The sequence below is a fragment of the Alternaria triticimaculans genome (assembly GCF_023758025.1).
Source record: "Alternaria triticimaculans strain BMP 0046 chromosome Unknown scaffold_10, whole genome shotgun sequence".
Taxonomy (NCBI): Eukaryota; Fungi; Ascomycota; class Dothideomycetes; order Pleosporales; family Pleosporaceae; genus Alternaria; species Alternaria triticimaculans.
Genome location: NW_026055967.1, coordinates 949,236 through 961,584, shown reverse-complemented (window position 1 = coordinate 961,584; position 12,349 = coordinate 949,236). Strand labels below are relative to the sequence as shown.

General features: G+C 54.8%; 2 protein-coding genes across 2 annotated transcripts; both read right to left on the bottom strand.

Annotated features, from left to right (window-relative positions):
- Nucleotides 1–2,949: 2,949 nt before the first annotated feature.
- On the bottom strand, nt 2,950–7,425 carry J4E78_007174 (uncharacterized protein; the record flags this gene model as incomplete). The annotated part of the gene is made up of 3 exons (XM_049367781.1): nt 2,950–3,132; nt 3,184–7,351; nt 7,421–7,425. The coding sequence occupies 3 exons, from the start codon at nt 7,423–7,425 to the stop codon at nt 2,950–2,952; spliced, it is 4,356 nt and encodes a 1,451-aa protein (XP_049220751.1).
- An 819-nt stretch (nt 7,426–8,244) lies between these two features.
- On the bottom strand, nt 8,245–10,319 carry J4E78_007173 (uncharacterized protein; the record flags this gene model as incomplete). Its single annotated transcript, XM_049367780.1, has 4 exons — nt 8,245–8,939; nt 8,992–9,517; nt 9,568–9,992; nt 10,040–10,319. 4 exons carry the CDS (start codon nt 10,317–10,319, stop codon nt 8,245–8,247), a joined length of 1,926 nt encoding a protein of 641 aa, XP_049220750.1.
- Between the last annotated feature and the right edge of the window lie 2,030 nt (nt 10,320–12,349).

The window sequence follows — 12,349 nt, the reverse complement described above, 5'->3', positions numbered from 1 at the left end:
CGCGGGTCGGATGTTGACATCCTCAATTCCTTATAACCAAGGCATCGCATGCTTCTATGACAAATGTGCCGTTAATGCAGTCATGTAGAGTACTGTTAATCTAGGGTCCATCAGAATTATCTGGAATACTTACAAAGTGACAGATGGCGACACAGCTGCCGAGAGCTTTCCTGCTCTTATCGCTTAGATGTTAATATTGGCTTTCTCCGCACCGGTGACGAAGGCATGGTCGTGAGGCCCAACGAAGAAAAGAACGCATCTTTGACTCAGCACTGGGCCTTGGCTTGGTCCGCGCTGATCATCGAGGTTGTGACTAGATTGTATGCTTCGCAATGCAAAGACAATCTTTCTCATCGGATGATTGTGGCAACATCACAGCAAATATGTAAAGATGTCTACCGACGAGCGCGAGAACTATCCCATCGCGCTAACTAATCGCCGATGAACCACTTACAACTTCCCAAGTTCTTATTGTAATCCTACAAGATTGTCATCTCAAATTATGAGTATCACATGGAAGTAATCCCCCAAAAACCGTTCATAGCACATCAAAACACGACATTATACTCCAAAAGAAGTATGCATTACGACTAAACCAATGCGCAAAGCAAAGCAGGATATCCAAAAAAGCCACCACCGCGCCGCAATCATACCTGATGATCGCAAGTTCCCAAGTCATATACACATCACCCCCTGCTCCACCACCGTGACACGCACTTCTATACACCCTGATGCATATCCACCTCCTTGCTCTTCGGCGCCTTGCCACCGAACGTCATACCCATACCACCACGCCGTCCCTTAACAACACCAACAACACCAAAAACAAAAGTAACAGCCCAAGCAAGCCAAGAAACCGCACTGATAGCCGTACTCGCGCGGGCTACATCACAGACCTATTCATTCCACATATTAGCCCCCAAACACCCCATCTTAGAGTAACGGCACATAGGAAGAAAGATCAAACTCACCATACCAAAGCAAATCCGCCCACTCAAAAACACCGCAAGAGCCACAAACCCACTAAACCAGAACAACATCGTCAGCCCCTCCAGCCCCAACAACGCCCACTTCACACTGCCCTTCTCAGTCAAGTGTGCGTATTTGGGTAAGGAGGTGAGCAGGAGGGGGATGAGACTGAGGATGGTCCAGGAGGGCGCGAAGATGAGGTAGTTTATCTCCAGCGGGGAGGATTGGCGCCAGTGTGTTGACCACCATGATGATACTGAGGGTGTTAGTTTGATGGAGGAGATGGGAAGATGGTGGAGAGATGGAGGGGTGGGATAAGGGAGAGGGATGGTGGGAGGCGTACCATAAGCCATCAACCCGAGTACAACGATAGAAAGTACAGCTTGTGCCGCGCGAACGGGTAGGATCCAGTTGATCGCCATTGTGACTGTGCCTCTTCTTCTCTTCTTTTCTTTTTCCCACTACACTCTTTCAGCTTTCCGCTTTCGTCCTGGCCTGCCTTGATCTCCTCAAAGGAAGTGGCGGAGGCGTATGCGTATAGTATAGCGAACGTATGGTATCGTGCTGTCGTGCCGCAGTTCCCGTCTATAATGTGCGGCGTAGTGCGTTGAAAGCCTCGTTCGTATAATTCGCTATTAAAAGAGTGTCAAGAAAGATAACAACAGTATGTACCTAGTAAAGGAAGAGAAGAGGGAACTGAGGACACGAGGTAAGAAAGAAGGAAAGGAAGCGAAAAACGGAGAAGGGAAACCAGTTCACAACACCAACAAGCCGAGTAAAACCAAGCCAGGCATCATCTCTCATCTATTCATTCCTCAGTCATAGCAGTATCAGTAAGCATCACCCCTTCCCTTACGTCTCCCAGTCCCATTACGCGCACCCACCATCTGCTCGCCCATACCACGCAACGCGCATACTATTTCTTGACACCCACGTTGCGGCACAATGCAAAATGCGCCCATCTGCCGTTGTGCCAGCCCACGGAACATCGAACACCCAGCTCACACAACTCTATGCGGCACGCCGATACGCAGCTGTGACTGGCTTCATGTGGTGTTTCAGGAGGGGTTAAAGTGGATGGGGTGGGCAATCTGCGACGATTCATGCGACGGACGGGCGGATCGCGGGGCATGTCTCATCGTGATCGCCCATTGTCTGCATTTGCTCTGCCGAACACCCACAAGGAGCACGTGAGCACGCGAGCAGCGTGAGCGGGAAGGATGCGTGTGCGCAGATCGATGGCTATTAGTCGTTAATGTGAAAGTTCGCTTGGTGCGAGGTGTAGTTCGCGCCACTCCGCCGCATCATCATCAACAAAAACACAATTTCCAGTAACCGGTGTATTACTCCAGCCATTACCCATGCCGTTACTATATCCATACACCATCGCAAGAAAATATCGTACACATGCTTCGTCCTCCCTAACGCTTGAGCCCGCAGAATGACATCTCGTAAAAAAGAGCCGTCAATCTGATTACTCACTCATAGCATGCCAGATCGTGAGAAGATCATAGACCGCCCACACACCCCATCATCCCCAAATCCAGCGGTTTCGTCGTGAGAACACAAGTGCAGAAACAGTCAAAAGACGTGAGCATTCCAGCATCACTAGACTGTTTACTGACAAGACGCTCGGCGAGTGGATCGCTGGAAGGTAAAGACAGTGGGTATCTGAAAGGAAAGGAAAGGAAATGAATCTACGTGTACATTGGAAAGAAAAGAAAAGGAAGATCGAACTAAAAAGGAGAGTGTAAAGCGTCTGGTGTCGTAGGCCTGCCGTGGTATATGCGCGCTCCGTGTATGCCTGTGATCATGACGTCGAAGACAAGGCAACGAAGACTTGCAAAGAGGTAATGATCAAACGATACTGAAGGCGCAAGCAGATGCCCAAACACCTTGAGCAATGATACATGTCAAGGCATTCTCAGCACATGACGCTCATTGCTGTACGAATAGATTGCTGCCATATCACCTCGTTCTTCAACCACGGGGGCTGAAGGGCGCAGCGGCGCGAGTCATCTCGTTGCACTTGTTGACCAGCTGAGAGATGGCGCGAAGGAGCGGGCTGCCAGGGGTGCTCTCGTTGAGCTGGATGTATGCGGCAGTCAAGCGCTGGATAACGACGTCCATGATCTTAGGAATGATGTCGCGAATTTCCTGGTCCTGTGATGTTTCATTAGCAGGAGCATGATGGTTTTGCAGCGGTGTACTTACGTTGGGGTTGACGCTCTGGAATACAGCGTTAAGCCAGACAAGGCGCTCCGTCAGGTTGCGTCCCAGATGCTCAGATACGACCGCACCAGTCGACAGCGCGAGCAGCGGGCTCACCTGGCTGAGGTAGGCCGGATCGTAGCGGACGAAGACAGAGTCGAAGAGCGCGGCGCTGCGGGGCGACTGCAGCCACTGCATGGTACCCATCTCATAGTTGCCTTCGGACATGAGGCGGTGGATAGACTCGATCTCAAGCTCCTCCTGTGACTTCTTGGGAGGGGTACGTGGAGCAGCAGGCGAGTCTTGTACATGTCGAGGAGCTGGAGCCTGGCGAGCTTCGAGAAGCTTTGCGACCTGAGATTGAAGTTCAATCTGATTGGCAGCCATAGTCTGGATAGTCTCTAGGCATGTCTGCACAGTCTCGGTCAACGCGGAGATCTTGAGAGCATCTTCACGGCGTTGAGCATGGGCTTGTCGGAGCTCACCACCGATCTGACGCTCGATCATGTTGGTCAAGTTCGACATGGCGGGATTGACCACGGTAGCAACTGAGGCAGCGATCATAGGCTCGAAGTTACCAGCAATCTTCTTTGTGATCTGGTCAGAGAGTGACTGGAACATCTGGGGCTGCTTCAAAGATCGGGACACTGCATCAGGAACCTCCTTGGACAACTGCTGGGCCAGGATGGGCTTGAGGTTGGCGCTCAGACCCTGCTCAACGGTAGCAGTGGTCTTAGCCAGCACCTCAGGAAGCACGACGTTGCGGATGTTGTCGCTGACCATCTTACCAATGACGCCCTCGACGTTCTCGTTGAGTGTGCTAGACACCTGGCGCAGGATAGCCTGCTGATGGGCACCGTTGGCTGCGTTCATAACGCGCTTGTCCTCGTCGAAGCGCTTGTACATGATGTCCAGCTCGCGCGAGAAGCCCTTGGTGATCTCAGCCTGTACAACCTCCTCAAGCTTCTTGGCATCAAACTCTGCGGGTTGAGCAGCGGTAGGTGCAGCACTTGGGCGTTGGAGGTGCTTGCTGATGAGCTGCTTGGCCCACTCCGGCGCTTCGGTGGTGTCAGCAGCCTTGGACTTGGCAGGCTCCTGCGCAACGGATGGCTCAGGTGGTGCCGGAGACTTGGACTGCGCAGTCGCTTGAGCAGCTTGCGCGTAAGACGGGGGCAGAGCCGCGGGTGCAGGTGCAGGCATACGAGCGGAAGGAGCAGTGGAAGCCACAGCTGAAGGCGCTGTAGAGACTTGGGAAGATGTCTCAGTGGCGGCCGAGCGCTTCTTCTTCTTCTTTTCCGACTTGTCACCACCATTGAGAATAGCTGCGCGAGCTGCGTCTTGCTTGCTCTCGACCTTAGCGAGAGTAGATGCGCGCATCGCTGCTTCAGGGTTGATGGACTGCTTGGATGCGGTGCTGCTCTCCCTCTTCAATGGCTCACGCGCAGATCGGTCAGAGACAGACTTGGGCGCAGGAGTGTCACCAGCTGTGGATGACTCATCGGTGACAGGTTGAGGTGGCTTGAGCTGCGAGATGGTGATGACGCCTTCTTCCTCAGCTTCCTTGGGGTGAATGGGCTCGCCCTCCTTCTTCCAGCCAAGATCGCTTCGGCGGATGCGCAAGACGCAGACACCCTTGGAGTGCATGACGTACAGCTCAAAGAGAGCGGCGTTGTCAGGGTCGTCGACATCAGAAGGTCCAGCGGGCTCGTTGAGCATGTGCAGGCTCCTAATCTGTCCCTTGGAGGCGAAAGAGTACTCCGTGATGCTAGTCATGATGGCAGTAGCGTTGACTGGAGGCAGATTGTTCTGGCCCCTGTCGCCCTTGTTTGCCAGACGGGAGATGTAGGCAGCCTGGCTAAGAGCAGGAAGGTTGTACCTCGGGCAGGAGACGTGGACGAAGAAGATCGAGTTCCTGGTAGGGTGGGCGACAGCCATGATGCCAGTGCGGGGATGGAACGATACGCTGCAGATGGCGTCCGATTCGTTCTCGTGGGGCAGGTGAATCTCCTGCACGGCCTTGTTGAGACCCAGGTCCCACAGCTGGAAGGCGTGGTTTTGCTTCATGCCGACCATGACATAACGCAGCGCAATACCCTTAGTATATGGCTTGTCTTTGTCAAAGAAGAAGACGGAAGTGGGCCACGACTTGGCATTGGGTGTGGTTGTGTGGAACTCAAGCAGAGTCTCGGAGACCTCGACCTGGCGGGGAGGGCTGTGGGGGTTGCCTAGGTCTGGCTCGGTGAGGGTGCGGATGTCCCAGAAGCGCATGCGGCCGGCCTTGTCGAGTGAGACGATGATGGTGTCGTCCTCGCTGAAAGTGAAGTCCTTACCAGCCTTGCCAGTGAGGATCTTGAGGGAGCGCTCCTTGAGGTACTTTTCCGTGTGGCAGATGCGGCTCTTAGATCGAGCATACTCAGCGGCGACCTTGGGGAAGACGATGTGGATGGACTTGCCCCTGCCAACAGCAAAGAACTCTGGGTGACGCGAAGATGGTTTCGCGCGAGTCTTGAGCTGGCCTCCAGATGTGTTATCATCTTGAGATGGCGACGGGGGAAGCATCAAACCCTGAGAGTCGAGGTTCTCGCCGAACTGGTCCTCGCGAGCAGGGTCGAGAGAAGTCCAGAAGACAGTGCCGTTGACACCAATACCCAGGATGCTCTCGAGCGGTTGTTGTGAGTCGTCTGCGGAGGTGCACAGGGCGATGTTGAAGATGCGCTCTTGGTGGTTCTCGAAGACCTGACGGTATTGACCGTTCTCCTGGCGAATGATGCGGAAGCCGCCCTTCTTAACGAGTGCGTATACGATGAAGTTCTTGCTGGCGGAGACCAGGGAGCGGTCGATCTGGTCAAAGTCCTTCTTCAAGCGAGCAATGTCCATAAAGAGCTCGTTGGCGAAGTAGAGACGACGAGGCGGCATCTGGTTGACCTGGATGGAGGCAAAGGCGCGCATGGGGAACCTGTAGACTATTACCGTCTGGTCCTCACCCTTTGCGAGGCTCTCCTCGGCTTCGGCAGTCTCCCAGTCTTCGGCGACGTTGTCCTGAGCGATCTCAGTAGCAACTTCCTTCAAGGCAGCTGCAATGGGCTTGGGCAAGCTGGCCTCGATGTCCTTGGCTGTGCTTGGGTCGGCAAACTCGTCCTTGATTTCGGTTGCAATCTCAGCCATGACCTCCTGGACCTCTGCAAGCTCCTCAGGTTGGGGCAGAGCAGAAGCCTCGGCTTCGGCTTCAGCAAGGGCGTCCTCGATCTGCTGACCGACTTGCTCGCCCAGGTCGCTCACGGCCTCGGCCACAGTTTCGTGTGTATGGGCAGGAGCGTCGTCTGGAGGAGCGGGCGAAGAAGCATCGACTGCCCTCTTCTTGAGGATCTCCATCTTGGGGGCAGGAGGCTTGGAGCCCTGCTGGATCGGGGTGTGCTTGCGGGGGCTGGCAGCTTCGAGCTGGTCGAAGGGGTTGACGTAGGTGAATTTGGGGGCAAGCGAGGCGGCGTCGGGCTGGAAGCGAGACGACTGCTCCTTGCTGTCGGAGCCGAACATCCTCATGGGGGAAGAGGCTCCCGGGGTGTGTACAGTGGGGTCAGACGAGACGTGCTCGAGCTCGGCGTCTGCGAGGTCCTGCGCGAGGTCGTCCACAACCGTTTCAGGCTTGTTGGACGCACGCGGAGAGAGCACGGAGGCAGCGCGAGAAGAGCGGCCGCTGGTCTGGGCAGGCTTGGGGTGGTTCAGCAGGCGCAGGAGCAGGTCCTGGGGGTTCTGCTGGGCGGCGGCAGGCGACTGCGCGGGGGCGGCGGCGCTGTGAGAGGGCGTCCTACTGCCCATGACACTGGCCATGCTGGTCGCAATGTCGGGCGCCTGCGACTGCTGCGAGACGCGTCGAGACGGGCCGCCGCCCTGCGAGTTGAAGCGGAGGAGGTTGAGCAGGTTGGTCGACTGCTGCTGCGGCGTGGGCTGCGACACGGGCTCGGGCGCGGGTGTGTTGGCCATGGACGAGTTGGGCGACATGACGGCAGACTGGTGATGAGGCTGCGGGCCGCCGGGCTGGGGAGAGAAGAGAGGCGACGAGACAGACGGGTGCTGGTAGCCGTGTGGTTGTTGCTGGTTGCCAGATGCGCCGCCGTTGAGACGGGCAAGCAGCTCCTGCAGGTCCGACATGGTGAAGGAGACTAGGGCAGATCTGGGCGACGTTAATAAATGCGAGTGGATACAGGCGCGCTGTCACCGCCGCGATGGCCAGCACAGTGACGCCATGGACAAACCGACGTACTTTACTCAGGACCCAAAATTCGAGTGCGCGGCCGAAGCCCAGGTGAGGAAAGCGCGAAGCTGCCGGTGACAAACAGAGAAGGGACGAAGAGAACGCTGACGAGCAGACGGGGGAGAGTGGTGACGGGCTGCGGTGATGCGCAGAGGTCAATTGGCGATGCAAGAGGAAGGGCGACAGCTCGACGTGATATCGCTGGCGCCGCAGACGAGCTAGGCTAGCGTATTGGGAACTTGTGGAGACGGCGCCACTCACTTGGCCTGCACTCACCACATCATCCAGAAATGACAGCTCATCGTCGAGTCACATCAATCGTCACATCTATTACCTGGCGGAGATGGATCACTCACGTCGATATCGCATGAGTTTCCGCATTGGCTGCAATGCGTGCAGACTGACTGGAAAGAGCGATGCAGGTCCAACGCGAATTGGCACATGCCAAACTTCATTTCTTTTACCACCAGTTGACCTTTACTTTTGCCCTCCCATACCCTGCATATTATCCCATCGGTCCTAGTCCGCATTTTTGAACTATTATATCAAGCCAATGTTGGAAAAAACTGAACACCCTGGAGCCTACGTTGGCGTGAAGTCATGCACTTTGCAGGTTGTTGTCTTGATGTAGTCTGCAGGCCTATTTAGTGTTTTTCGTGTATGAGGTGATGAAACATTTGTATACAAGACATTATAGCCAGCGATTGCATATGAAAGACCATTTTCAGCTATCCATCACCCCCATCTACCATCTAACCCCCAATCCCCAAAACTAGAATACATAAGAATTGAACAACACCACCCAAGCACATCTACCGGCAGTCACCAAACCCAGGCTGGCATCCAAACATCTTCATGCAGGACAGCAGGCTGTTTCCGCAAATACCAGCGGGGCTGCAGCAGTTACCATAAGCAGAGCCCTTGCACGTCTGCTGGCTGCGCGCACCACACAAGCGGTTCTTGCTGATTTTGAGACCCGCGGGGGAGGAAGTTGCGGCCGGGGCAGTGGAAGTGCGTGTGCTGGTGGTAGTCGCGCGAGTGCTAGTGCTGGTGGTGACGGGACGGGTGGATGTGGATACGGTAGTAGGTGCGGCGGTCGAAGGAGCCGCTGAAGAAGGAGCAGCGCTGGAAGGAGCCGGAGAACCAGAAGAACCAGCGCAGTTTCCGAAGAGCGCGTTGCAGCCCGTTCCACAGTAATCGGTTGTCTTACCGCAGAAGCCGTACTGAGAGCAGCACTCGCCGTCTGCGAAACCAACGCACGTGAAGCCAGATGTACCTCCACAGGATCCATCAGTCGTAGTAACAAGACCGCTGGGAGCAGATGTAGGAGCAGACGCAGATGAAGAAGCACCAGTAGCGGCTGGCTGAGAAGCACTGCCACTTCCAGATGAAGGGGCAGTACCATTGTTACCGCATTTTCCGAAACCGGCCTGGCAGCCTACTCCGCAGTGACCGTCGGTGTTTCCACAGAAGCCGTAGCGGGAGCAGCATTCGCCTTGGGCGAAGCCTGCGGGGATGTCAGTTGGGGGTGATTGTATATCCAAATTAAGAGGTCGTACCGAGGCAGGTGAAGCCAGATGTGCCTCCGCAGGTGGCATCTGTGGAAACGCCCGTAGGAGTGGCAGCAGGTGCAGCGGAACTGACGCTACCAGATGTGGGACCCGCGACAGGAGGGGTGAAGACAGACGTAGTGGCTACGCGACCGGAAGAAGCGTCTCGGTACCAGTTCGCCTGAGGCTCGCCCAAGCACTCGCCCAGAGTAACCAGCTTGTATCCCTTTGCCTTCATGGTCTCAATCATGTAGCCAGTCAGGTTCTTGGCGGTCTGCTCGTGGATGTCGTGTGCGATGGCCTGGAAAGCGTCCGTCTGGGGGTTGCTGGGGTCGATGGCCTTCTTAACGTTGTCCTTGGCGTTCTGGATCTTGTCCGGGGTTACGTTGTTGTAGTCGTCAGTGTCGAGGTCGAAGTATGAGACGACGTATCCTAGATCAGCGAGGTCCTTTTGGCATCCTGAGGCTGCAGTGCAAGAAGAGTAAGGCGGGCGCATGTAGGTGGGGAATTTTCCCATGATGTTGGCGAAGGCCATCTACAATTTGATTAGTACTTCCTTGAATGGTTCAGATTATAATATCATACCTCGTTCCTGACCATCTGGTCGTATCGCTGTTGGCTGGTGATGGCGCTAAGATCTTGATGCGACCATGTGTGACTGGCAACTTGATGTCCCTCGGCGATCATGCGCTTGATGGTAGCAGCCCACGGCTTGCTTGTGTCGTCAATTGCGCCCTTGTTGATGTTGACACCGGTGACGAAGAAAGTGGCCTTTGCTCCTGCAGCTTTGAACTGATCCAACACACCCTCAGTGTAGATGTAAGGACCGTCATCGTATGTGATGGCAATCGTGTTTGGCTCAGTGCAGTCGTAGATGCCCTCTCCACCGTATGGCTGGTTGCCGAGCTTGGGACGAGCAATGTTGCGAGTGCTGCCTCCAGTAGGGAGTTTGTTGGCATCACAGGCAGGGCCGTACTGGAACTGGCAGTCGGGTGCTTCACAGTAGTCACCTATGAAGATCAGCATTGGTCTGTCAAGTTGTACCCGAATACCTTACCTCCTTGACCACAGTAGCCTTCCACAGAGCAACAGTAGCCCTCGGCGCAGCTCGCACCGCCGTTGTTCGGTCCGCACCGACCATCAATACCACCTTGACGTGCCGTCAAACGTAGATTGGGCCCTGCAACGTGCGCCGCATGTCCACCAAGAATGTTCCTGCTCCTAAGTTGACCAATCTCTCGGGGTGCTAGACCAACAATCTTCGGTACAGGGAAGTCGCTGTGAGCCGCCACGAGGGGTGCGACCAGAGCCGCAGCGTATAGTCCAGTGTAGCGCATTATGATAACGTGACTATGAGTCTGCCCAAAATATAATTGAAGAATAAACGAGTGTAAGATCAAAAAGATCGACCGATATTAAGTCCGAACAAAAGGCAAAGACGACACTGTAAAGAGTGAACAGACGCCTTTTGACCTTTTCACAAAGTGAGCAAGGAAAAAAAGATAGACCAAGAGAAGCAACAAAGGGATGTGGGGGCGAATTCCATATAAGAGGCGAACTGAACTACCGCATGCCCAGACATTAGAAAAAGATGCCCACGACGCCCGTGGAGCGTGTAGTGTGCTTGGCTATGGGACGGGTCAGCCGCCGCGCGTGTCAGATTTGGTCGAGGCTGACACTGAGACTGCGATACAGGAGGTAGCCCGCTAGCGGAGAGTTAATAATGTAAGTCTTGACAGGGAGTGTGCTGTGTAGGAGGATGAGTAAGATGAGGTCTTTCATCGAGCCTGCGGGGGACATTCAGTCGCATGCGGGCTTCCACGGCTTCTGCCTTTCTCGGAATCCGGACATGATTCCAGCTCGCAACGCGCGTATGGCACAATGTCGCGAAGGAGCATGCAGGTGCTGTCTTCGCCTCGGAGGCTTTGTGGCGGTCATAAGCCAAGACATACCCCTGGGTCGTTGCCAAATCGGGCGTGTAGATCACGTTAGCGCCCGAGATTTCGCGTAGATAGATCCGTGGTCCTGGCCTTTGGGGACGGCCCAGATTCCGTCGCTCTACTCCAGACTCTTTAAATAACCCGGCGGGTTGCCTGACGAGAGACAGCTGGTACGTGGATGGCCTTGATCGCACGTGTAGCTCTTCTGAAGTCTCTGGATTGCAACGTGGCTCTCCACCGAATTTCCTGAGCGAATTCAGATCGACGCCGTGATGCTGACATGTGCGGCCTCGGTGCGATAATTTTCTCTGGGCACATCTGCAGCGGTCAATACTTCGGCGCCGTTGTCTCGAAACACGGTGTTGGGTTCGGATGAACTGATGCAGAGTTCCCGCGGTTTACCCAGCACTACTGATCAGTAACTGAGTTGCCACAGCTCTCCAAGGCGTCTGGCGGAAAGGCAAAAGCTAAAAGAATAGGCGTGCAGCTTTAGGCGAGGGGCCAACGGTTCGTTTCCTGAAGTTTGTCGCGGAATGAACTCTGTCGTATTTACCGTATTGCGCGGCGATAAAGGTGGTTACCTAGCGATGTTGCGCAAGGTATCCACGGATAGCTCTGATGTCATTACGCGATAACGAGATGATAGCCGAGAATGTCAGGTGCAGCTGAACCACACTCGCATTCTCATCTTCATCTTGTGGAAATGATGTGACTTTCTTCCTTCGCTTCCGGACTATCGACAAAAGCCATTGTTCTCGTTAAGCTTCGGGGCTGCCGTGACACTGTCACTGTGCTCGACAGCACGGACGTTGACACCAAACACCCTCGCGTGTTCACGTTACCTACGCCTTCCTCCACGTTTCGTACCCGTCAATATCGCGCGGAGAGCGCGTCTTCTACGTCTTCAGCGATTGGCTGCTACAGCACGTCGTCTGATGGTTTTATCGGAGCTTGGTTCAGTACAGACGCGCTCCAGAACAATTCTCCAAAGACTACGTAATCTTACTTACTCTGGGCCTTGGACAGCTTATCGACAGACACGCAACACCATCTCGAAAACGAAACCCAGTCCGATACCCAAGTTCGATATCAAGATACACCATCAACGTAAATCGGACGATACCCCGCGACAGACTACCCCGCGAAGACTCACTTTCCCCGGATCCGCAGCAGTCTCGTCATGTCGTTCGAGCGGCTCGTTCGGTATCGATGAACGATAGTAATCGGGACGCGCCAACGCACCAAGACCATGGCGCAGTATTCCAGTCTCAAAAATACATGATTTGCACAATCGACGCCTGGAATGAACACTTGGCAAGCCCATTGACATCGGCCCAATGCGATCACTTATACGACGAAGCAATCTCGACCGTCAACACTCCGCCAGCTGAGACCACGGGTGGCTATAATTCGCATCACATTCTACC